The 27,263-nt window shown below is 37.3% G+C and overlaps 1 protein-coding gene across 1 annotated transcript; it reads left to right on the top strand.

Moving 5' to 3' along the window:
* Window positions 1-27,263, top strand: LOC104892370 (GDSL esterase/lipase 7). Its single transcript, XM_010678288.3, has 5 exons — window positions 1-262; window positions 5,613-5,734; window positions 20,987-21,229; window positions 24,122-24,398; window positions 26,924-27,263. The coding sequence occupies exons 1-5, from the start codon at window positions 25-27 to the stop codon at window positions 27,136-27,138; spliced, it is 1,095 nt and encodes a 364-aa protein (XP_010676590.3). The 5' UTR covers window positions 1-24; the 3' UTR covers window positions 27,139-27,263.

Genomic DNA, 27,263 nt, shown 5'->3' with positions numbered 1-27,263 from the left:
CCCATTTTACAAAATAACTCCAAAATGTTGCAACATAACATTCTTTGCTTGATCCTTTTAATTGTCACCCTTTTTGTTGCTACCCAATCATCTCCTCTTGCCCCAGCTCTTTATATCTTCGGAGACTCTTTGGTCGATAATGGCAATAATAATATGTTGCTTACTCTGGCTAAGGCTGATTACGACCCTTATAGTATCAACTTTCCTGGCCAAGTTTCCCGAGGAAGATTTACTGATGGCAGAACAGTTGCAGATTTTATAGGTAAAATTATATCTTCAATCATGTTTTGCATCATTTTGTAAACTAGGTAGGATTTCCATGAGCTGATTCGTGGTTTCTTGTTTCCCCATATAATTGTAAACTAGATGTTATTTTGTTCATAATTTAGCTATGAGATTTGAGTTATTATGGCATGTCAAAAAGGCAAAATATCTGTATAAGGTAGACAAATCATAATAGTTTTTTATTGAAAAGAAAAGGGAAAGTTTATTGCATACCATTATTTACTAAAAGATTTAGATACTTTTTCACAATTCGTAAGGATAACTTTTTATGGCTTTCACTAGGAGTTATAAACTAATAATCCTCATTGAAGCAAATTCTCATGTGTGGCATGCTTTGGAGTTTAGAATGGGGGCAACACGAATGACATGGGCTTTTGCGATATTCACCCTCAATTTCCCAAAATTAAGACATGGGAAGGGGAATCTATTAAAGAGATTGCAATACAATTTTATTTAACATAAAGAAAATTTGCATTGATTAAAAAACAAGATTACAAGCTAATCTTATTACAACTAAACATGAAACCTAAAGCAAACAAATATTAAGGCGACTTTTGGTGGGTTTGGGTAATATGTCTTGTAGAAAAAGACCTAATATAATGAGAGAGAGTTTGTTGAGATGCTCAACCCAGACCATCTTCATAGTTAGATTGTTGCATTTCATCTTGTTAAACCTTTGTTCACAAGATGATAAATTCCAAGGTTCTTGAGCGAAAATTTCTTCTTGGGATTATACTAATTGAACAACCAAAGAAGCCAAATCCTTCGGTGACTCCTGACCCTACTTCGAAACATGTCCCAAATCAAATCGAAGGGCCTCCTACAAGATGTATTTTTGATGTGTGATGACTCCCGAAGTTATCACATGAACTTGGGGAAAATTAGCTTTGATTGAATTCGCCCATTCTTTGAGTATGAAGATTCAACCATGCAATCCCGAAACTAGAAGATCGAACCACAACAGACATAATTCCTAAACTATAATGAAAAATGTCTCTCATCTTACCTAACACTCGGACTCCTGAAGCGACTCGAATCAAATAATGAGAAAGCTTCAGGAGCACCTTCACTATAGACCAGAGTTCCTAGATCATCCCTCGTCATAGGAAACCAAGATCCTTCTATTACCCACCTAGTACTACTAAATACCACCCTAGCACAACCATGAGCAAAATGGCGTTGATAATTGGATATGAATATGACTAAACTAAGACTAGAACTGAAAATGCAACTGAAACAATCTCAAGAACTGATCACCATAACTAAAAGATGATCTTCGACTACGAGTACTCAGTAGACGAACAACTGAAGTGTGAAGAGTCTTCCAACATCGTCGACGCTTCTCAGGTGAACCAACCAAACCAAAGCCACGAAAACAAACCCAAACAAGGGACAGGGAATCATGGGGGAACGAGGAAACACTAGGGGAAAGGGGAAATGGGGAAGGAGAGATGAATGAAATGGGGAAACGGGGGAACTTGGCGGGCAGGGGCAATGGGAAACGCACGAACACTAGTGGGAAGGGAAAGGGGAGACGCATGATGCACGAAACAGAGGCGCCGTCACCGTCACCGTCACAAAATTCCATCAATTCACGACTTAATCTAAACATCAAAACACAAAATTCCATCTCACTTAACGCGCCGTCACCGTCACAATCACCTTCTTTCAACATGTTGCGCATATATCTTCATCGCCAAAATCTTGCAAATCTAAAATTGCGGCGTTAAGTGGAACTGAGCTAGTCATAAAAAAGAGGATAGAGAGAGAAACGGAGCCACGCGGAACTCGTCAGAGGCGGCAAACAAAGGCTCTCTCGTCGAGGCTTTTTTTTGTTCTTTAGAGGCGGTAAACTCACCAGATGACAATTGAGATGTTAGCGTGTGGCGGTGGTCAGGATGAAATAGATGGTGTTGGTCAAGAGATGAGAGGTTGAGAGATGATGATGACGAGGCGAAAAGACTTTGTCGTGGTTGTGCGAAGGGAGGGAAGTGCATCGATAGTTGTTTGGTGGAGGAAGGGTGGAGTGAAAGGGAGGAGTGGTAGTGATTGGGCGGCGATGAGGAAGAGTGAAGTGGAAGAGGAGGTATGGCATGAGGAGGAGTAGATCTCAAGAAGAAGAGGAAAGAGAAAAGGAGTAAAATCAGGGAGACGAGTGAAACGGCTGAAGATCGGGATGAAATGAGCGTCAGGTGCCAACCCTAGCGACTTTTGTGAAATATTATGTGATATTGCTACCGTTCCTAACAGAATCGCAGCAATTGATAAAATTTTATTTAAAAAATAAAATTTTAATCTATTGTTGCGAAACTAGGTGGAAACCGCAGCTATAGATTTGGTCAAACTAGTCAATTAATTTTGAAAATTACTGTTGATATATATTGCTGCGGTTTCCACACAAAACCGCAGTAACATGTTACTTTTCGAATTTTCCTTTTCTTTTGACGTGGTTTATTGTTGCGTATGGGTAAAATTGCATAACCGTAGCAATAAACAATTATTCTACTAGTGTTTGGAGAGATCGAATTGTTTTCTTGCATCATCGTCTCATATTAAAAGTGCTGGTATTGTGTTGTTGTTTTCTCCATGTTCAAGGGTTTCCACGTAAATATTATTTATTCTTTATTGGTTGATTTATTTATTCTTGTCTATTGATTTCTACATATAGTACTTTGATTGCTCGCTTTATTAGCGCTATTGATACTTATCCTTAGAGCATCTACAATGGGGTGGGTTTTACTTGGTTTAGCAAATAGTAAAACTAGTTTTACTTGGTTTTGTTGTTGTGGAACTTGACTCTTTGGCTTGGTTGGTCTGGAAATCCAGACCATATGAGTATGGGATGGCGTGCACAAAAAGCAAAACAACTTTACGCGTGGCATAGTAGCAATTAAAAAAAAATTCTGTCAAGTATAAAACGCAGCACTTGAAGGAAAGGGAGAGAGGAGAAGCGCTTGTTGGCTTCCAAAACGCAGCACGCTGGCCCAAAGAGCATTAATTGCTGTCAGTGGCCCTGACGAGCGTCAGAGGCCCACTGAACAGCCAATTAATGCGCGCCACGTGTTGTGCTGGACAGCTTATTTCCTCTTATATTTGTAACGGTTATATTGTAACGTTAATAATTTTATAACGTTAATATAAAAAAATCTGCTTATTATTTTTAAAAAAAAAAAATTACACCAACGGCTATAAAATATTTTTTCCTATAAATTGAGTCCAAATTTCATATATTTTGCCAAACTTATTTCCAACTTATTTTTTTCTAATTACTCTCTCCTACCTAATATTACTTATACTAAGCCAATATTATGGATTCAAATAATCCTAATTACTCCCAAACTAATCCAAACCACCCACAAAATTCTCAAAATAATTTCCAAATCGATCCAAGTGTGCTACAAAATCCGGAATTTCAAAGAATGTTTATGTTTTTTCAAAGCCAATGGAATAACCAAGCTAATTAGCACATATTTACTATAATCTCTAGTGAACGCTAATTTAATTTAATGTAAGCTAATTAACTAATTAGCTTGTAACGTAATTTAATTTATCGTAATTAAGGGTGCGTTCTGTTCAACTCAAAAAATTAAGTTTCAGGTCCAATAAGTTCAGATAAGTTCAGATAAGTTCAGATAAGTTGCAATAAGGTCTAATAAGGGCAATAAGTTCCAATAAGTCTAATAAGGTCCAATAAGTTCCAATCAGGTGCAATAAGTTCCAATCAGGTGCAATAAGTTCCAATCAGGTCTAATAAGGTCCAATAAGGTCCAAATAGTCAATGTTTAATAAATATTTGTATTATTGTCCATTATTTTGTTATTCATAATTTCATATCACTATTAGCTGATTATGTTATTATTAGAATTTTAATTAAAGTACCACAATGATTATATAGTATTATACTTGTATTAGTGTCTATTATTTTATTATTTATTTGCATTATGTCTATTATTTTATTATTTATTGTATTATGTCTATTATTTATTATTCATATTACTATTAGCTGATTATGTTATTATTAGAATTTTTTATTAAAGTACCACAATGTATAGTATTATACTTGTATTATTGTCTATTATTTGATTATTCATATTGCTATTAAATAATATTATAATCATGGTCAAATAATTAAGGTTACCAATAATAATAATTATTATAATTACAATATTTTGCAATTCGTCTTTAAATAACTAGAGATAACATGTTTTCGTTACTAATAACAATGAAATAAAATTTTGGTTTTCTACTAGTGTTTTATAAAACCAAAACAAGACTATTAGATATATTAGTGGTGAAAGTTATGTATATGCAAATATATAAATAGTAAATTTTTTTGTTAAATAATTTACATAAGAGATAATTAATAATCATTATTTTTTAAAGGACGAATTATAATAATTATTACTCCATAAAAAATTTTGACGGGTAGTATTTACGTTAGTGGTAATATTTATGTTATTCATGGTCAATGTTTTTGTCTAATAAGGTCAAATAAGTTTCAATCAGGTCCAATAAGGTCTAATAAGTTTCAATCAGGTCCAATAAGGTCTAATAAGTTTCAATCAGGGTCAATAAGGTCTAATAAGTTTCAATAAGGTCAATAAGTTCCAATAAGGTCCAATAAGTTCCAATCAGGTCCAATCAAGTCCAATAAGTTGCATCAGGTCCAATCAGATTTAATAAGTTCCAATAAGTTCAGTTCAGGTTCAATAAGTTCAGTTCAGATAAGGTCCAATAAGTTCAGGTCCAATAAGTTGAATAGAACGCACCCTAATTTAACGTAAGCTAATTAGCTCGTAATTAATTTAACGTTATCTAATTAGCTTTTATTAATTTAAATCATCTATTTCATATACAAAAATTAAACATTGAATATGGTGGGGTTTGGTAAAAGTAAGAGAGAGAAATGGAAAAACAAAGTAAGACTAAAAAAAAGATGAGTTGGTGGGAGTTTTAGTGGAATGTGAGGTGTAAGAAGGAGGGAAGGAGAGAGAATGACAAAACATAAAAATCAAGTAAGACCAACCCACCCCATTTTAGATGCTCCCACAACTTTAGTTTCACATCGTGAATAAAATCCCTACACCTGATCTTACACATAAAATCGACCCCGTGACAGTTGACACCTACTATATAATACTAGTAAAAGCTTATTACAAATATGTAGGCTATAGCCCTATACCCTCAGACATGTATAATATGCATCCCAGCATTCCCAGGCCATCTTCCTAGAAGATCTACAACTTCCCTTAGTATTTTCTTTTTCAAAAAAAATACAACGACGACGATTTAAAACTAATCACAAATTGTTAATATTCTATATGTAGCGGAATATATTGGTTTATCTTATCCGGCGCCATATGCAAGTCTTCCCAGATATAATTCAACGATGGGATACAATTACGCATCAGCAGCATGCGGCATTCTACCAGAGTCCGGAGCCCACTTTGTGAGAAACTTTTTTAAGTTTTTGTGTCTATTGCTATTTTTAGAATTATCGATTTGACTTCATTTCTAATGTAGTGTAATTTTTCCTGTCAAAAAAAATATATTAACTATGGTAACTTTTCTATTCATATAATATTCCATTTGTCTTTTTCAAATCTTTAATTAATTTTTAGTAAAAATTCTGATATTTTAAAAGTATATATCAAGACGTGATGACTTTTGTAAACAGTCATAATATCTGAAGAAACATTTTTTTTTTGGTGAAAATGGAAAGCATTAATTAAGTACTAAAAATAGAGTTATTACAATCCGAGATGTATGTAGACATGCAAAAATCAGGGGGTTTTGGAAACTCCCTAGTAATGTTCATACAATCATCTAAACTTCTAGCTTTTTTCGCTAGACAATCCGCAAGCTTGTTCCCTTCTCTTCTTGTGTGCTCGACCTTCACTTCATTAAGCTTTTGTAAGAGCTCCCTACATTCAAGAATTAAAGGAGTAATGGTACACCAATGATTAGAAGTTTCATACAAAGAATTAATCGTCACCCGGTTATCATTGATTATCACGCAATTTTGGATCCTCCTTTTGTGGCAGAGGAGAAGTCCCTCTCTAATACCCAGCAGCTCAGATACAAGGCTGCTGGCTGCATACGTAGTCCGCACAAATCCGCGGATCCATCGCCCCGCTGGATCTCTAAGGACACCTCCTAATCCCGTGGGTAATTCATCAGACCCAAATGAAGCATCCGTGTGTATGAAAACTTTCGGTTGTGTTTGTATAGATGAAGATTCGACAGGTATCTCATCCAATGGGGTAGGTTGTGTTAGAAGGACATATTTCTTCAAGTCCCATGCTTGCCTCTTGGCCATACTTATTATCTTTTCTAGGCTCCTAGGTTCTTGGTTAAAGATAACGTCGTTGCGTGACTTCCATATTTCAAAACATAGGAATGGAAATAGGACACTCCATTCTAATCCATGGACAATCTCATCACACTTGACATTGGTTTCTAACCACTCACTCATTGGTCCGTCTACTAGGTGGCCTGGGGATAGTTGGTTCCAAACTCGGCTTGGGACACTACACCCCCTAAGTATGTGGTTACTATCCTCGGTTTCTCTATCACAACAAGGACATATCGGGGAGGTGGCGATTTTTCTAATATAAAGCAGGAGGTTGTGAGGTAGTCTATCACGCCACACTAACCAAAGGAACAAGGTAACTTTTGGTTGTGTTTTTGTCTTCCACAACCATTGGATGTTGACATCTTCGGCCCCTCTCCAGGTCTTTAAGCCATCCTTGTATGCTAAAGCAAGAGAGAAACCTTTGTGTGTGACAAAGGTGGATGAAATAGTATCCGGGCCTTTTGTGTAGCTAGGTATAGGTCTGATGGCCCTAATACGGTCTCTAATTGCCAAAGGGATGTGGTCAGGCAGGATTGATAAGTCCCATTTGTGATTCATAACGAGGTGGGACAAGCACAGGTTATTTTCGTTTTTGTTCAGGGGTCCAATAAATAGGTCGCGTAGGGTCCTTTTCCCCACCCAAACGTCATGCCAAACCTTAATTGTGGATCCATCTCCTATTATCCAGGAGCTATGTTTTTGGAGTAGCTCCCACCCCTTCCCAATACTCTTCCAAACGGGTGAACCATATTTGAACTTTGTGATGTGTGTTTGGTGAATGTATTTTGACATTATACATGCTTTAGCTAGGTTTTCCGGCCCATGGGCCAGTTTCCACCCTAACTTCGCCATAGCCGCAACATTTAAGGTGCGTTGACTTCTGATTCCTAACCCTTCATTTACTTTTGGCAGAAAGGTATCTTCTTTCGTTACTAGGTGCAATTTTCTCTTCCCCTCCTCCTCACCCAAAGAAAATTATTACATACCGTATCAATGTCATTTTGTGTGGAGTTAGGTAGGAACATAGCTTGCATGTAGTAGCTTGGGATTGTGGCTAGAGTTGAGTTGATTAGGCATAGTCTTCCCGCTTTTGAGAGGTATTTTGTTTTCCATTTTGCTAGGGTTTTCCTCACTTTCTCCACAAGGAATTGCATTTGGGATCTGGTTGGTCTCTTGTGGGATATAGGCAATCCTAGGTATAATCCTAGGTCTTTGGTTTCCTCTACCCCTAAAGTCTGCTGGAATAGGTCTTTCATCTGCTCCGAGGTGTTTGTGGAAAAGATAAGTCTACTTTTAGTCTCATTTATTTTCTGTCCTGATACTTCAGAGAACATCCTCAGAGTGTCACGTACCGAGAAGGTTGTGCTCTCATCAACTCTCCCAAAGAGCAAAAGGTCATCGGCAAACATCAGATGAGATATTGGTTCTCTTTTCCTTCCCACCCAGAAAGGGGTCCACTCTTTCGTCTGGCAAGCTAGGTTAATTCTATCCGTCAAATTTTCCATACAAAGGTTAAACAAATATGGTGACATAGGATCCCCCTGTCTCAGCCCTCTAGTGTGGTGGAAACTCTCCCCTTTCCTTCCATTTAATAGAATCGCAGAGGAGGCCTTTGATATGCAATCCATTATGATCCCAATGGTTTTTTGGTCAAGTCCAACCTTAATCAAGCACTCCCTCACAAAGGTCCACTCCATACGGTCATAAGCCTTCTCTAGGTCGATTTTTAAAGCAAACCACCCCCTACCCCCCTTCTTTTTAGCCATGGAATGAAGGATTTCTGTGGCAATGACCAGGTTCGTATCAGGACCTCTTCCTTTTGTGAAGCTATTTTGGTTTTGAGATATGAATTCAGGCATGAGCGGTTTTAATCGGTTCACCAAAATCTTAGTGACTATCTTGTACAAGGTGTTGCATAAACTTATTGGCCTCAGGTGTTTAACGTTTTCCGGGGGGTACTGTTTCGGTATAAGGCAGATGAGGGCTTCACATAGGTTTTCTGGAACTTGACCCCTCCTGAACCAAACCCTAATCGACTCACAAATCTCGGGACCTACAGTATCCCACATTTTCTGGAAAAAGACCGGGTGGAGTCCATCCGACCCAGGTGCTTTGTTTGGGTGCATCGAAAAGATGGCGCTCTTTATCTCATTATCAGTCGGAGGAAAGTGCAGTTGGTGCTTTTCAGGGGTATTGTTGACACAGATAGGGCTCAAGCTTTTTTCTGTGGTGTATAGGTGTTTGAAAAACCCGGATATGTGGTCACGAAGTTCGGAAGGATCTGTAAGCGTATTGCCTACATTGTCATTAAGTCGAAGGATTTTATTTGAGTGCCTTTCCATGAGCACGCTCCGATGAAAGAAGCGAGTGTTTCTTTCCCCATCCCTAAGTCTCTCAACCCTACTCTTGGCCATCCACAAAGCTTCTTCTTGATTTAATACAATTAACAAATCATTCTGAAGCTCCTTTTCAAGGTGAAAGAGGAAATGGGATAGCGGGTTTAGTTGGAGTGCTGCTTGGGCTCCCTTAAGTCTTGCTAATGTTCTTCTCTTTCTATGGTAGACATTCCCAAAGTGGTCACGATTCCATTCAATCATTGCTGTGCACAACTCTCTACATTTCCCTAGGATAGACATACTCGCGTTCAACCTCCCCCATTCCTCAACGACGAAAGCCCTAAATGTTCTGTCTTGTAACCACATGGGTTCGAACCTAAAAGGCTTCTCTCCACTAGGTCTTTGTGAGGCTTGTAATGTGAGTAATAAGGGACTGTGGTCCGACGTCACTCTTGGTAAATGTGTCAGACATGTATCGGGGAAACTAGACACCCAAAGTTCGTTTACCCATGCCCGGTCAAGACGCTCCCAAATCGGGTTTCTCTTCCTATTATTCGACCATGTATATTTAGGGCCCTGAAAACCTACATCCACTAACCCACACCCATCCATTGTCGAGACATATCTTTCAATTCTTCTCCTATTTACAGGTCTACCCCCGAATTTTTCACTTTGACACGTTACTTCATTAAAGTCTCCGATAACCACCCACGGAACTTGCACGTTCGGCGCGAAATTCAACAGATTTTCCCATAACATTTCTCTTATTCGATATTTTGTGTTAGCATAAATTGAGGAAAGCATAAAATTTGTAGAACTATTACATACCTCAACCAAGCTGTGAACTCCCTGGTTACTTGTTCTTGTGATATGAATCCGAACTCGTGCAGGGTTCCACAGGATCAAGATGCCCCCCGCAAAGCCCACCGGATCAACAAGGTACCACTTCGAGAATGGGAAACTTTTAATGATGCATTCCGTATGTTCACCGGTCACCCATGTTTCTGACAGAACCACCACATCCGGACCATGCGTTGCTACTAAGTGCCGGAAGTTTGTCTTGAAAGTCGGGCGTCCCATGCCCCTTGCGTTCCAGTACAGTACCGACATGCTACGTGGGATTGGTGGCCTCTTCTGGATGTTCTGGTACAACGCTCCCTCTTGTTTTCCGAGCGCTGCAACTTCTTGCCCTGTGAAGGGGCACATCCAGAAGGCTCTCTGTGGCCATAGTACTAACTCGGACTCTCGAGGGTCGCTTTTCTCTTTTCCCTCGACCCAATTCGCCGACATTTGAAGTTGTTTGAGGGGGGTTCTCATTCGACCCACCCACATTGCATTCGTGTTGTTCACGAATGTGACCCTCTGGGCCGTTACCGCTACCCGTGTTACAAGTCTTCGGTGGGGTAGTAAAGGTGTAGGATCCAGCCACGGTCCTATGTTCATCAATAGTTCTCTCTCCTCTAACTCTACTCCCACTTTTTTCTGCAAGAACCACTTGATGAATATTTTCATCACCTTTGGTAAATGACTCATGGTCTGGAATTGTGGTATCTGTGGTGTGATGATCGCCCCCGCGTCGTGGTAGTACATCAAGAGGTTCTCCGCTATTTCCGAGGCACAGTACGGGTTCAGGATGATTTCTTTCACCTGTTGGAGTGGAAGGTCTTCTAACACTTCCCCGTTCTGCTTCAGTAGGATATAATCCACAAAGCCCCAATTTTGTTCTGGCTTGATTGGGCGTACCGTCCTGTTGAAGAGGATTGGTCCCTCGTAATCCGTTACTTGGATTCTCGGTGGTGATATGGCCGGGGATGGTGGGGTGTCCGGTGGTGAAAAGGGTGGTGGGGAGTTGGGTATGATCACGTCCGGTATTTGTACTCGCCTGGCCATTTTTCTTTTTTAGGATATTTATTTTGGTGGTGCTGGTTTGGTTCTCTTTTGTTTTTTCGGGTTTCGTTGGTTCAGGTATTTGGAGGGTATGAGGTGTGTGGATAATGGGGGGGGGGGGTTGTTGTGGGGGTGGGCTTTTTTTCTTTGTGTGTCTGAGAAATGTGGGTCTGAGGAATATTCCCCATAAAATCTGGGTTAGTGTGATTTTTTTCAGCTTCCTCTCTCCTTACACGTTTCGGGCTATTGTTGGGAGAGGGTGAGACAGACATTACCTTGCAGGCGGCGGCAGAGCAGATTTCTGAAGAGATATGTTGGAGAATGGCGAACTGATTTGATATAGTAGCTTCTCCTACTTTATCAATTTCCACCTGGGCGTTCTTTTTTTGTGATACTGTTTTGTCTTTTGTGTCATTCTTCTTTTTCCATTTTGTGGTCCCTTGCTGATTTGTATTGTCAACGTTGACCCACATCTTTTCCTTCACGTCTCTACTGTTCTGTGTCAGTTTCGGTTTTTCGCTACTGGCTTCCGGTTTCTTTTTCCGGTTGCATGTTTTTGGGTGGTGGCCGAAATCCATACATAGATTGCAGAACCCTAGGCCCTCCCTAAACAGGATCTCCTGCCGGTTCTTTCCCAGCCATATTGCCTTCGGTTGTGGTGTCGACATCTCTACCCACATACACAGTGATGCAAATCTTCTCTTATCTCCTTCTATTGAGTTCGTGTCAATTTTCAGTACTTTTCCCATGGTGTTTCCAATTTTCTGTAAAAATCTTTTCTTAAAAATTCAATAGGCAGTTCCGGTAAGTGGGCCCATACCTGTTTATGGGTGATTTCTGTTTTGGAAGGTTGAAAACCCGCCTCCCATGGCTGGGTCCATATCAGGTTCCCCAACACAAACCATGGTCCTCCTACCAAAATTTCAGTCTTCTTTGTGAGATTGGTGCAATTCACCACATAAAAACCTTTTCCAATAGCTACCAAGTCTAGTTGACCTGTCCACTACCATAGAGACGTTAGTGCTTTTTTTAAATACTCTCTAGAAAGGGATTTCCCCATATTTTTGCAGATAATGCCGCTTCCCATGGCTTGCTTAGCTGCTGATAGTCCTCCTCTGATAGAGCTAGGAAGATTTCTTTTTCCGGCAGATTGTCCGGTGGTGATTCCGCGAACGGTAGCCTTCCCAGTGGTAGTTGGATGGTCTCTGTGAGGTTGAAACCTGAATTGGTGGAGGTTTTCGCAAGTGCTTCGCGAAACGTTGGATGTGGTGTTTCTTCTGACGCTGTCTTGTTCTCCCTTGAGGTTGCCGGTGCAGGAGTCGAAGTGGTACCTGTCGTTGGTGTGCTTTGCTGGTCGGAGTGCAGTGCCTGGTTTTTCTCACTTTGTGCCTTGAGGGCAGGGTTTATGGGTGGGGGGGGTGGGGGTGGTGGGGGAGGTTTTGCCATGAATGAATAGCTAAATAGAGATATTACTCCTTCCCGCAAGTGAGCTTTTACTATAGCTCTCTTTCATTGATTCATTAATTCTCTCTTGAATAATGTGAAAAAGCTACAAAATACATATATATAGGACAACAATAGTTGATAATCCCTAAGTCACTCTAGCCCACCATACACAAGATGACACCTAGAATTAGCTGGAGGACAAAGCAAGCTAACAGACAAAATAGCAGATTTCCTTGACTACATGGATTGGACTACAACACTATAATAGCAAATATTACTTAGTGAGAGAATGGACTGCATGGGCCTCATTCTCAATACTCCCCCTCAAACTAAGAGTGAGGAGCAATTCTGAACTCCCAGCTTGGAAAACAGGAATATATGTTGACTGGTAGGCAGTTGTTTAGTGAACACATCTACTAGTTGTTGAGTGGAAGGCACACAGGTAGGAGCAACGACCCATCACCAGTTTTTGTCCCTAATGAAATGACAATCTATATCAACATGCTTAGTCTTCTCATGATGCACAGGGTTGGCTGCAATGGCTAGGGAAGCTTGATTGTCACAGTGAACAGATGTAGTGCCAAGATTTTTAAGCCCAAGATCGTTGAACAATTGCTTAAGCCACATCACTTCATAGTGAATTAATGCCATGGACCTATACTTAGCCTTTGCACTGCTCCTTGCAACTAGAGTTTGTCTCTTGGCTTTCTAGGAGATTGGAGACTTACCAAAAGTATATAGAACCCAGAGGTGAGCCTTCTTGTTGATGCACATCCACCCTAGTCACTATCACAATATGCTTGAAGCTCAGCTGTTGATGTGTTGGCCAACAATATTCCTTGACAGGAGATCTAGAGAGATATCTTAGCACCGTACCCTCTTTGGAGATTGCATATGCATAGTAGTAGGCTTGTGCATAAATTTACTTAACACGTGGACAATGAAGGTGATGTCTGGTCTAGTTAGAGTGAGGTAATTCAACTTTCCAACAAGCTTTTGATACACCTCTGGCTGAGGAAGATCATCACTTATATCTGCCCTAAGTTTCACATGAATGTCCATGGGAAATTTTAATGTTCTGCAATTCACCATCCCATATTCTTCAAGTATATCCATCACATACTTCTTTTGTGAGAGAAACAACCCATCTACACATATGTCAATCTCAAAACCTAGAAAGTACCTCAAGTGACCCATATTTTTCATCTGAAATTGTGAGGCAAGGAAGTCTTTGGCCTGTTGTATGCAAAATAAATGATTTCCTGCCACAATAAGGTCATCAACATATACCAGAATCACAATAAAGGAACCACTTTCAGTCTTAGCGAACAAAGTATAGTCAGACTTGGACTGAATGAAGTGGTTTTATTTGAGAGCATTGCTTAGATTTGAAAACCACTGCCTTGGGGCCTGTTTTAATATATACAAGGCCTTTTTGAGCTTGCAAACATGGGAACTATTGTTGTTTCTCTTTTGACTAGGGTACTCTCCCTCTCATAGGACTTTCATTCTGTGTCAAAGGCCTTCATACGCATGTTCCTGCAAATCACCATGAAGGGACGCATTCTTAACATCCATTTGGTGTAAATGCCACCCATGAAAAGATGTAACAGCTAGAAGAGACCTCACAGTGGCCATTTTTGCTACTGGAGCAAATATTTGTTCATAATCCACTTCATATTTTTGTCTACTGCCCATAATCACCAATCTAGACTTATATCTACTTATGGTTCCATCTGGTTCATACTTTATTTTCTATAGCCATTTGCAAGATATAACTTATTTCCCTGGTGGCAGGTGAGTGATTTCCCAAGTGTAATTCTTTCCAAGGCCCGTAATTCCTCATTCATGGCTGTGACCCACTCTTGTTGCTTTATAGCTTCCTTAAAGTGTATGGGTTCATGGTATTTGATACTTTGTGAGAGAAAACAATTGAAAGCATAGGTAGGTAGTGCGTTTGTGGTTGTTTCAATGAGTGAGGGTGTGTTTGATGTGACACAAGTGTTGGTAACATAGTCCTGGTGCCAGGCAGGAGCTTTGGTTATTCTTGTGGACTATCTTTGAGGTGGTTGAGTGAAGGTGGTTGGAATGTGCTGAGTGTTGTCAGGTTGTATAGGTTCAGGTTCAGGTTCAATTTGTGGTTCATTAGGTGATGGTTTAGGCTCACATTCTACACTTCCTCTTATATCAATCACAGCTCCTTGTTTCATTTCATTGTGTGTTTTGGATAGTTTATAAGGAAATATACTTTCATAAAATTTGACATATCTACTAATAAACATTGTGTGATTGTCAAATTAAGAAGTTTATAACCCTTCTGTGACTTGGGATATCTCATGAACGCACAGTGAGTTCCTTTTGCAACAAACTTATCATGAATTCTAGATGGATTGCTTGCCATGGAAAGACATCCAAAGCATTTCATGTAATCATATGAGGGAGGAGTTTTGTGAAATACCTCATATGGAGACTTGTGTTGTAAGAGAGGAATTGGAAGCCTGTTAATGATGTGAGTGGTTTTGAGGACACATTTTCCTCAAAACTGCAAAGGAAGACAGGCTTGAAATCTTAGAGTTCTAGCCATCTCTAAGATATTTATGTGCTTCCTCATAACCCTTCCATTCTGCTGGGGCCTGTCAACACACGATGTTTGATGTATAATGCCCAAGATTGAGAAGAATGGCTTGCATTGCTTATCATCAAACTCAAGTCCATTGTCACTTCTGATCACCTTCACTTGCTTATTGTACTGTGGTTTCCCATATTCACACAGTTCTGAAATTGCTTCAAATGCATCTGATTTAAGCTTCAAGAGATGAACCCATGTCACTCTTGAGTGATCATCAACCATAGTGAGAAAGAATCTCTGCTAGTGTCTTGTTGCCACCTTGTATGGTCCCCATATGTCAATGTGGACCAGATCAAACATCTCTTCTGCTCTTGACTTGCTTGGCTTGTAGGGCATTGTGAATTTAGCAAGTGGGCAGGTGATGCACAACTCACTTTCATTTTCTTTCACCCCTTCAAGACCTTTAATTCTCTTTATATTGCTTACAGGAGCATGACCCAACATGTTGTGCCATAAAGCTGTTTGAGTCATTCTTCCCACATGGCTCACACTTTCTGGCACAACTATACTTGTTCCTTCAGTTACTGCATTACACTTCTTTGTCTCAATTACATCCTTAGTAAGCCACTTCTTTATTTCTGTTTTCTATTCTTCACTTATCTCATCCAGATTCAGATTTACAAGGTAATATAGCCCTTGCTTCACTCTTCCTGCACCTTTCACCTTACAAGTTTTGTTGTCTTCTATTACACAAAACTCTGGATGGAAATGGAGTTTGCATGAGTTATCTTTACTCATTTTCTGCACAGATATTAAACTATGCATGAATGCTAGTATATACAACACATTTTTTAGGATTATGTTGTTTTTCAAAGTGACACTCCCAGCGTGAGTGATCACAGATGATGCTCCGGTTGGAAGAGTGATTTTATATTCCTTTTTCAGCTTGACTGGATGTTCTAACACCTCAATACACCCTGTCATATGGTCTGAAACCCCGGAGTCTACTATCCACTCCTTTCCAGTTATGTCTGCAAAGTTGCAACATACCACTCTAGCATAAGAGTAATCCATCTCCTTTTCTGTGTCAGACCCTCCACCTTTTGAAGGTGTTGGCAGAAGTTTCATTAGCTATTCTAGCTGCTGAGGGGTGATGGTTGTTGCACTAGACCCACTTTCACTATGAGCTTGTGCATTTGCAGCACTTCTTCCTCCTCTATTTCATCTATTGCTCTTGGAAAAACTACCTTGGTATTTCATCTTCCTTTTGTACTATTTTCCACCTTTCCCATGCTTGCTTGGAAATCCCACAACAAACCAACATTTTCTTTTGTGTGTCCTGTTTTACCACACACAGTACAGGAGATGTCACTCCCTTTGCTTATCATAGCAGCTCCCTCATTCTCTTCCTTTACAGACTTCAGATCCTCGATCGTTTGGTTTTCTTCTTGCTGTAATGTACTGCAGGCTATGTCTACACCACGTAGAGAATTTATCATTAACAACTGCCTTCTATGAACTCCATATTCTTCATCCAGTCCATTCAAGAACTGGAACAACTTCTATTCCTCTTGTTGTTTATTTAGAGCTGCTATAAATTCATTTATCTTAGTAGTCATGTTAGTGATAGGTGGAAGACATTCAAGTTTTTTAAGCTCTTCCCACATTCCTTTCATATCAATGTAGTATTCATTTATAGCTCTTCCTTGCTGCTTCAGTTCATATGTCTCCTTGTTCAGTTTATACTTCTGTGACCCATTAAATACATTATACCTAGTTTCCAGCTACTTCTATATAACAGCACAGTTGTTCACAAACATCACAAACTTCTTTATAGGTTCAGATACATTTCCAATAATCCAAGATGTAGTCTTTATTTGTTGCATTTATCCCAAGCTTCTTGTTTCACCTTGTCTGTGCTATGTCTCTTTACAGTTCCGGTCACAAATCCAAGTTTTCTCTTAGATGCAAGGCTTATTTCTAAATATCTCTTCCATGATCGATAGTTTCATGAGCCTTGTAATTTCTCAACACAGATGGAGTTACTTCCATCTGATGGGTGCAAATAAAGTGGGCTATTGACTTCTATTGTAGTAGCAGTTGCCATCACATCAACTTATATTCTACCTACTACACTAGTAAGTTAATTACTTTTTATACTAGGTTAGGAGGAACAAACGACAAAGAGTAAAACTTTAAGAAGGAAAAAAACTTGTGAATGAACAAACAACAGGAATCAAAGACATAAACTTTGTTTTTACCAGGAAAATGTTTCTTCATTCTTCAATCTACAACAACCTTGCTCTGATACCATGATGACTTTTGTAAACAATCATGATATTTGAAGAAACATTTAAACATGTACTTTGTTCAAGGTGAGCTTTTTACTAAAGCTATCTTTCATTGATTCATTCATTCTCTCTTGAATGATGTAAAAAAGCTACGTAATACATATATATAGGACAGTAGTAGTTGATATCCCTAGGTCACTCTAGCCCACCATACACAAGATGACACTAGAATTAGCTAGACGACAAAGCACAAGCTAACAGACAAAATATCAGATTTCCTTGACTACATGGACTGGACTACAACACTATAATAGCAAATATTACTTAGTGAAAGAATGGACTGCATGGGCCTCATTCTCAACAAGAAGAATCTAACAAGACTCCAGATGATTAAATTTTCCCTTACATAAAATTCATAATAGATAGTGAAGAATGGTAGATGAATAATCTAAAAAACTCAATTGTTGTAATAGAAAAATGAAAGAATGACAGAAATATATAGCAAGTAAATATTTAATAATATAGACAAATAGAGCATGTCACTAATATTAGATGGAGTTGTAAACCTGTACCATGATTTAAGGGGATATATAATTATTTAATTGAGATAAAGAAAATAGAGCTTTTTTCCTCTTTTTGTGTCGTCTAATTAGTTGGTGAATATCCATGGGGGTGGTACCCAAGACATGTTATCGCATATTGTTTTCTTTTTTGGAACAAGGGATACATTAAAATTTAATTAACGAGTCTTACATAATCTTCCGTTAGGAAATTAAAATAGTAACTAGGGGGGTTGGGGATATTCCTAATTACATAAATACTAGTTTCATTAATTCTGTAGAAATTGGCCATACAATCCGTCGTCTTGTTCATGTCTCGACCATCATGGCTAATCTTCATCGCTTGGAATTTCTTGCTCAACTCCCTGCAATCACATATCAAATTACAGTACATGAAATTAATGGTAGACCAATCATTCAAGGCCTCAACCACCTCCATAGTCCATACAATCCGACAACACCAACACACTCGAAATATTGTTTGTTGCCGCTAATTTGAGTCCATTTTTATACTTGTCAGTTCGACCATTATAACATTAGGGAGATACTCCCCCAAAGTATAACATGCCACCCAATTATCTCTGATAATCCCTACTAATCTAACTATGGCTAACGGGTCAAGAAAGGACGCATCAACACTAAGGACCGACCAAAAGGAAGGGATAACCCCCTTAAGAGAAATGTGATTAGGAGGTACGTAGATGGGCCGTGTCAATGCCCACCCTACACCTCCATTCCCGGCATACGCTACGAGCTAGTTGTTGGGCCTTATGCATAGTTGCTTGCGGTCTAAAAGGGAGTTGACAATTGAACATAAATTGGTTTCGATTTTTCCATATTTCAAACACAAGGGCAAGGAACATAATTTTGCAAGGAATCTCATCTATCTGATTTTTCGAACAAAAATTTCTTTTTAGCCACTCTTGGGTAGACTCATTAGGAAGGGGGGGGGGTATCAATGTGAAACAACTCCCATATTACAGCTGAAGTTGTGCACTCTCTCACGACATGAAAGGACGTTTCATGATATACATTACATCTCGAGCAAGTGGGATCCTCTACGATAGTTCGATTATGTAAGGTTTGGAGAACTAGCAACCTATCACGACCTAAATCCATGAGAATTATATCAAAATTTTGTATCACAACTTCCTTGGGCCAATTATATCTATCTCATTTATGTTGAGAGGCCCTATTGTCATGGTCCAAGTCTTTTGATAATGAATCGCACAGTGTGCTCTTACCTTTTTGTTGGTAAGGATGAAAATCTTTTATTGAATGGATCTCTGAGACTCAATTGAAAGCACAACTGCACATCAACATTGTACCTTGAAAGGACGTCTTGCTTTTTAGCGACAAGAGCAAGGGAGAAGGGTCAATTGAGGTGTTTGTGTGCACATGGCCGGCATGTCCAGACTCTGTTAGATGAGTCGATTGTACCCCCGGGCATCATTGTTGGGATAATAGCAATAGTCACATTGGAGTGGTTGCTTGGGTTACCAATCCTATAGGCTCGCAAGAGATAACTGGCCAAGGAGGTTTTTTTTTTTTGCTAAGTAATAATAAACCATATAACACACAACAATTTACAACCTAAAGCCCAAACTAGGGAGAAACAAACCAACTAGTTTGGACCCCTCCTCCCTAGCAAGGCCAAGGAGGATTTTTCTATGCTTCATCTTCACTCCAAACAAAAGCAAAGTCGTGTCTCATGGCCTTGAATTGAGATCATTATGTTGCTCTCAATTGTATCCAGGTATACACAGAATCAAACTTGCTTGTCCGTCTGTTGGGATCTTTCACAGCAACATATATCTCAATCAAGCACAAGCTTTCAGAGATTTGTACCATTGTTAAGACGCTCCAATGGTGTTGCCTTACAAAGGTTCATAGGAATAGAACCAAAGGCTTGCCAAGGAGGGTGTTTCTCTGCTTCCTCTTCACTCCAAACAGAAGCAAAGGCGTATCTTCTTGCCTTTATATTCAGGTCTACACAGACTCAAACTTGCTTGTTTGTATGTTGGGGTCTTTCACGGCAACAAATTTCTCAATTAGACACATGCTTTCAGAGATTTGTACCATCAATAAGACGTTTCAGTAATGTTAGCCTTACAAAGGTTCATAGGAAGGACGTAGTTTCAGCTCAAATTTGTAGACGTCATAGGTTTCTTTTTACTATGTTTTAATTTGTTTGTGTTTCCATTGTACGTTTTCTTTACGTAAAAAATAGGAGCTTACTTTTTTTGAGGTCGAGTTTGGAGAGATTAAAAATAAGTAGGAATAATCTCTAAGTTGACCATACACACAACGGGTCACTTTCCAAGTGAAGATGGGTCACCTGAAAACGAAGGGTAATTTTTTTACTTTAAACAATATATAAGTAAAAGTGACCTATTTAGAATAAATAGTTACTCCTTCTGACTGATAACTTTTTACCTACATGAACCACTTTTATATAAGTGACCCAATTGTAAAAAAGATGATGGAAGTTGGGGCGGATCTAATAAGGGGGTTGGGTCAACCCCTCCAAAAAAAAAAGAGTTTCAGTTTAGGGCTTTTCCCCACTTATTTGCAAATAATATGCCTGCATAAGTAATACTCCTCCGTCTTCTATTAGTTTACCCATATTCCTTTTAAGAGTGTCCCTTATTAGTTTATCCCTTTTTTTGCTATTTTTGGAATAGGACCACAAACTTTTCATCACACATATATTCAACTTTAAGTATAAATAATCTTTTCTCTCTCTTTGTATGCCCCACAATACTATTCCTCCTGAAATTCTGTGCAAAAGAAAGAGATAAACTAATAGAGGACGGAGGGAGTACATGTTAAAGGTCAAAGAATATGGTTTAGTGGTGAGTGGACCTTGCAGGATTTTCGTGTCAAGCAACCTAAACAAAGTTCCAATCTTCCTTCTTGTTTTTTGTTTCCTTAATTTGTTCATTATTTCATTTGTAGTAGTACAACATTATTAATGTTAGACTTGATGATATTAAATATTGAATTTTATGGTCGATATATGTGATAAATGATTGAGGATTTGGTGACGTATTACATAACACTGATTAGGTTATGGATTTATTAATTGATCTGTTATATTGGTGAGGGTACCCTTAAACCAGATATTCTGGATCTGTCTCTAGATGGAAGTATATTTTTTGATATATACGACTGGGTTTTATAATTGCACCATATTATCTTATCTGAGTTAAACGTACGGCATCTGACTTAATTATGTAAACTTATAAATGTTGTAGGGGAGATGCTTTCCCATGGATGAACAAATTGAGATGTTCCGAAGCACAATAGAGTCTCAATTGACTCCAAGCTTCAAAGATCCAGGACAGCTTTCCCACCACTTGTCCAAGTCTGTGTTTGTTGTGTGCGTAGGCAGCAATGATTATCTCCAAAACTATTTTCAGCTTTATCCTTCAAGCCAACTATATGATCCCGTCCAATTCGCTCAGCTCCTGACCGATAAATTATCTCGACAAATAAAGGTAACAATGAACTAATTATCCTTCCCTAGGTTCTAGGACCGCGTAAATGCGTTTTCGGTCAAGTTTGTATATCTCTATTATATAAGTCAAGGGGGAGTAATGGTGTTCTCCCTTGAAAAGACTTTTTAATCCTTCATTCAATAAAAATACTTATCTATTAAGATTTTGAGATTTTCCTCAATCATATCCCTTTCTAAATTAAAATATGTATATCAAAAGAGGTTTAAAGTAACTAAAATAAACTTTCATAAAAATATGTGTAGTGAAATAAAAAGTTTATAATTGATGAACAAATTAACATAACTAAAGCAGTTTCTAAATCAATTACAAAATGAAAGACATAAAATTTTAATTTTGCCTAAACTTTGAAGTGCAATAACAATACCAACATCCATCAACAAGTAATAGGAATACCAAGAAAACAACATCTTTATCAAGTAATTTTTATATTTTGTATTTACACCACATGACATTTGATTAGAACTGATGATGATTGTAAATTACATTCTTCAATATTACATTTAGATGAAATTTAATAATAATCACCAAAATAATTCACGGACGCATCGCGTGCAAAGAAGGCTAGTTATTTTACTAATCAGGTGGCAAATAATTAATTTTTAATTAAATAATAGATTTTTTTACAATGTACTCATGAAGTTTTTACAAAATTCATGAGTTATTCTTATGGTTTCAAAAATTCATTTGGTACCCTTTAGGTTTACATATAATGTACCATATACCCTCAATAACTTATTGGTGTTGATTATATTAACTTAAATGATCCAAAATCAGTTGACCTCCTATCCTAATTCCCTTAATATTTCATAATATGTCAAATAAATTTTTAAAAGCAGATAATATAAATTTTCTAATAGATACTTAGGTCATTATAAAAACTATTTTGTCCTCATGAAAAAGGAATTTGTATCACTATAAAACGACATTTTTGGCATAATGTGGGTTAATAAGCAAATTAGGTTGGGGTTCAAGTGATTTCATTAATATGTAATACTTCCTTCGCTTTTTAATATATACAACATTGGCAAATGACGCATATACTAATGAAGAGGAGAAGAGTGAAACATGGCTCATGTACTTAAATTATAAAATAGAACTTTCTTTGTATGAGATTTTATAATAAGAGATATGTCGCAAATATTATAGAACATCCAAGAAAGAACATGTTGTATGTATAAAGAAATAGACGTAGTACAAAAATGAATTAATTAAAAATGAATATGCGTAAACATATATCTAATGTGCATAAATTAATATCAAATATGCATAAATCAAATACTTAATTTGTTTTTTAGACGCACCATATGACATTTGGGCAATATTCATCAACCAACTTCTCAATGTTGTATAAAAAAAAACATAGTCAAGTGATATCTTGTTAGTTATTATCCATTCGTTTCATTTTAATCTACACGCTTACACTTTTCACGCATGTCAATGCAAAACTTTGAGGACATATATTTTTAGTTTTGTATTTGTAAAAATTATAAAAAAAAAACATATTAATAAAATGCATGGTATGATGAATCTAACAAGATCCCACATGACTATATTTTCATCCGCGTATAAATCACAAATGATGGTCAAAGTGAAATTTATGAATAGTATAAAATATCAAAGTGTAACAATTAAAATGAAACGGAGAGAGTACATCTTAGGCTATGTTTAGTTCACCTTATTTTTGCTTATTTCAGATCTAATCAGATCAGATCTGATAAGATCAGAAAAAATAAGTTCAGATCAGTTCAGATCATGCTTATATTTAAAAATCATTATTACTATTAAATTTCTTTCATTACATATTAGTAAAAATTATAATAATTGAATATTAATAAAGTACTCATTGAGAGAATCACAGAAGACTCAATATGACTATAATTTTTCTTATATATTGAGAAAAATCTAAAAAATAAGATCTTGTAATCAGATCAGATCAGATCAGTTCAGATCAGATCAGATCAGATAAAATAAATTCAGATCAGAAAATTTCAGGTGAACTAAACATAGCCTTAGTACAACAAATGTAAAATATCAGATTAACGTGTTGGGAAACGCAAAAACAAAATGGTACATATAAAAAAAAAAAAACAGTGGTGATAAATAAAATTATATCAATTGTGTCAAACTCATAATCCTATCAATCTTTGTTGAGATAAATTGCTAACTCATAATCCGCATTCTGTAGAATTCCTTTTTTGACTGAAGCAGGTAGGAATCTTGGGAATTTGTTCCCCGGGCGCGCGCTTCCGGGCCGTAGCATGCGATACAGTTTTCTACACGTGCTTTTCTGGTTTAAGTTTTAATCATGTCGCTTGGATTGCTTTTAGTCCTAAGAGTAAAATAATACTCTATTTATTGGTTTTGTGTCAGACAGCAGAACACAATAACATTGTTGAAACTTTAGTAGCTCATATTTTCTAAGGTTTTAGGAGAAAAAGAGAGTATGTGCGAAAGTCGTGTTGTTCATCATTGTTCTCCATTGCTCCCTAGTACAAGTTTAGTGAGTTTTTTTCCCCAAATCTTGGTTTTCCACGTTAATATTGTTGGTGTGTTCTTTTCTTGCTTTTCGTTTCTTTGAAACTGCTTGGTTGTTTTAAAGCTTTTTCTTAATTATTGTTAATTGCATTATTTAGTTAGTACTTATTTTGAAATCACAACACTATTTAGATAAATTAATAAATATTCTGTTATTTTTATAATTTATTGATTGTGGAAGCATTTAATTTATTATTTATGGTGTCTAGCAAAATTGGAAAAATCATTATGAACACTTGTCACAATTTAAGTGCAAAAACAATTTGCTAGTTACGTACGTGACTCAATACTTTATTTTGAAATGTAGTAATTCGTTTAGGGGTAATTGAAGTGCAGAGTTTGTACGAATTAGGTGCTAGGAAAGTACTGGTAATGGAGATCGGTCCACTTGGTTGTATTCCAACCGTAGCAAGACATCCAAGACGTTTGCTTAAACTTGGAGGGCACAAGAATGAAAAGTGTGACGAAGATGCAAGTAACAGTGCATCCGCCTTTAACAAGCAACTGCCTTTTATGATCCAGAAGTTGACCTCCATACTCCCAGACTCGCTCTTCACCATTGGGTCTGTTTATCAGATTAGTCATGATGCTATCATGCATCCTGCTAAATATGGTATGCGTATTATCTACAATATATACTTTTTATGTACTTTTATTGACAGCTACAAAGTAAATTTGATGTTTATTGTAGACGTCGAATGAGTATGGTATATAAGAAAAATGATATATGTAGCTTTTAAAAATGAAAATTTAAGTAATATATAAGATAATTATAGCAAAAAAATTTAATTGTGCCATTAATTTATGAAATTAATTAATATTATTTTAAAAATGTATTTAATGCTTATATATAGATACAACCTTAAGGACTACATATTTTCGATAGAATCGAACAAAAATTATATCTTACAAATCAAGATCATCAAATGTTTTATTTGAAAAGGTCAATACCCATTCTATGCTGATTATGGTTCTAATTTTTATGTATTTATAAGTTAAAAGCCATGTCGCATTTTATTCCCTTGACGTGCGTGGTTACATGATTATCTGATCAGTGGGGGTTTTTTTTAGGGACATTTGTATGATAATCTTCCCTTCTAATTTCTACCCTCAAGGCCCAAGTCATGTTTGAACTGGGTTCATGAGTTCAAATGGTAATCCGAGGGAGAAATTTGGGGTTGAATTTTCCTCCCTGGAAGATTTAAGTAACTTTCCTTATAATATTACACTTAAAATTCATTCCCATTTACAATCATCTGTTAACGACAATCAAACTTAGATTTTTTAGTGGAGAAAAAAAGAAACTTGGAGAAATTAAAAAGACTCCATTTAATATATCTTTCACACATAAATAAATAAACCTTTAAATAGACATACAAAGCATCACTAATAACATCTTAACTATGAGCCACTAAAGAGATAAATAAGGAACATGCCAACTATGTAGCCCACTGCTTGCTATACCACTAAATAGACCATTATCTAGACCACTGCTTATTAGCCAACTAACTAATTATTAGCAACTAGTCCTAACTATTAGGTAAACTATTTGACTAATTTTGGAGCATAATCCAACACAAATTAAACAACATTTAGGGTAATTATATGTCATCACTAGCTTTTTTTTATCTACCATCACCACTACCCATATGCAAATTGTTAGGTGCTTCCGGGAGCACCTGAAATTATATGCTTCTAAGCACATTTTTTTTTACATATTGCCATTTATGTAAAATATGCAAACATATATGTGAGATGGAGAATCCAATTCTAATTCTAGCTACTCATCAATCATCTCCATTCTCTTGTTTTTTTTGGGTAAGTAAGTAATATTATTAAGCTCATCAACCAAATACAAACAATACTGCAGCAACAGCCACATCAAGCCCCTTTACACCAGTAACTCTACAAACTATACAACCACTGGATATCTTCATCCAACATTCGCCTAGGAAGTCTAGACTTAACTATATGTTTGACACTATATTGAATCTCTTTTACAACTTTCTCTATAGTATGTATATTATAATTCCATAAGGGATTATTTCTCTCTTCCTAGATCTTATATACAATAGCTAAAATACCAGCTACTACAGCCTTCCTTCTGAATTTGCCACCCCTCTATCTTCTCTGAATCTAGTCAACAAGCTGAGGTAAGTTGCAAGTCCTAGCCTTTACTCCAAGCCAAGTTTTGACCTTGGTTATGCATTGCTTGATGTAATCACACTGAAAAAACAAGAGGTTATGATCTTCCACTGCATTCTCACATAGCAGACAAGTATTAGTACCACAAATGCCCAGGGCTGCCAGTTTACTTCTTGTCTGTAGCTTATTCCTCATAGCCAACCACCCAACAAAGCTGTGCTTTGGAACATTGTGGTGGTTCCAAACAGCCTGACACCATTGTATTTTCTCACCTGGACCTTGCATCATCTTATATGTTTCTGCTGTACAGAATCTAGGTTTTGTGAACAGGTCACTACCACACACACGGGTAATCAGATCACTTGTTTAGCTTTGCAGATATATTTGACTGCCCAGCTAGCAGTACTAGGTGCAGTAAAAGTAAGCCAATTCTGATCCTTAATATATCTATCATGGATCCATTTTACCCATAGACTATCAGCTTTCATGGAGATATCCCAAACCAACTTTCCAATAATAACAATATTCCATGACACCAAGCTTCTAAAACCCAAACCACCATATGATGTAGGCTTGCAGACCTCAGTCCAACTAACATACCCAGGTTTGGGGCTGTTGCAAGTGCCAGACTCCAGTCCATAGGAAGGCCTTGCAAATTGAATTTATCTTCTTCAAGACAGCTTTAGGGAGAATAAAAATTTGTGACCAATAGACATTAATGCTTAACAGTACAACATTAACCAATTGTCTTCTCCCAGCAAAGGAGATGTTTCGTGTGCTCCACACTCTAATTCTTAACACCATTTTCTCAATCAACTTTTCATCATCTCCATTCTCTTTTTCGTGTTTCTAATTACTTCAAATTCAAACATTCCCTCATAGCCTATGCACTCTAGTTTTTTTTTTATTATTTGAAAAACTATTAGGAAATTTTGGCTTCCATAATATGCATATTTTTTTAAAATTAAAATGACAAGATGTCTCTAACCGCAGGGTTCAGTGACAGTAGCAACCCGTGTTGCACGACTCTGTTGAATGGCATGTTCTTATGTGTTCGGTACCAAGCAGCCTGTCCAGACTCTAGTAAACATATCTTTTGGGACGGCTATCATCCTACAGAAAATGCGTTTTCTAAGTTGGTAACTCAATGGATCGAGGACTCTTCAACTTGTTTTCCAATTGGTTTCAAGCAGTTTATTGAAGCCTAAATAAAATTTGCTCAATTAGACCACCCAGACATATATTATTGTATTTGGGTCGAGAATATCATCAATTGAAATATGGAAATACTGCATAACTGATGTTTATTGAATATATATTTTTTGGATGCAAA

The sequence above is a fragment of the Beta vulgaris genome, chromosome 5 (assembly GCF_026745355.1).
Source record: "Beta vulgaris subsp. vulgaris cultivar EL10 chromosome 5, EL10.2, whole genome shotgun sequence".
Classification (NCBI taxonomy): Eukaryota; Viridiplantae; Streptophyta; class Magnoliopsida; order Caryophyllales; family Amaranthaceae; genus Beta; species Beta vulgaris.
The sequence above is the reverse complement of the archived record's forward strand: the minus strand, read 5'-3'. Positions and strand labels throughout refer to the sequence as shown.

What these genes read in the sequence shown, in the direction of transcription:
- LOC104892370 (XM_010678288.3), top strand. Translation starts at nt 25, where the DNA reads ATGTTGCAACATAACATTCTTTGCTTGATCCTTTTAATTGTCACCCTT. An exon ending in AACAGTTGCAGATTTTATAG is followed by an intron (nt 263 to 5,612) that starts GTAAAATTATAT and finishes TTCTATATGTAG; the next exon opens with CGGAATATATTGGTTTATCT. An exon ending in CAGAGTCCGGAGCCCACTTT is followed by an intron (nt 5,735 to 20,986) that starts GTGAGAAACTTT and finishes TAAATGTTGTAG; the next exon opens with GGGAGATGCTTTCCCATGGA.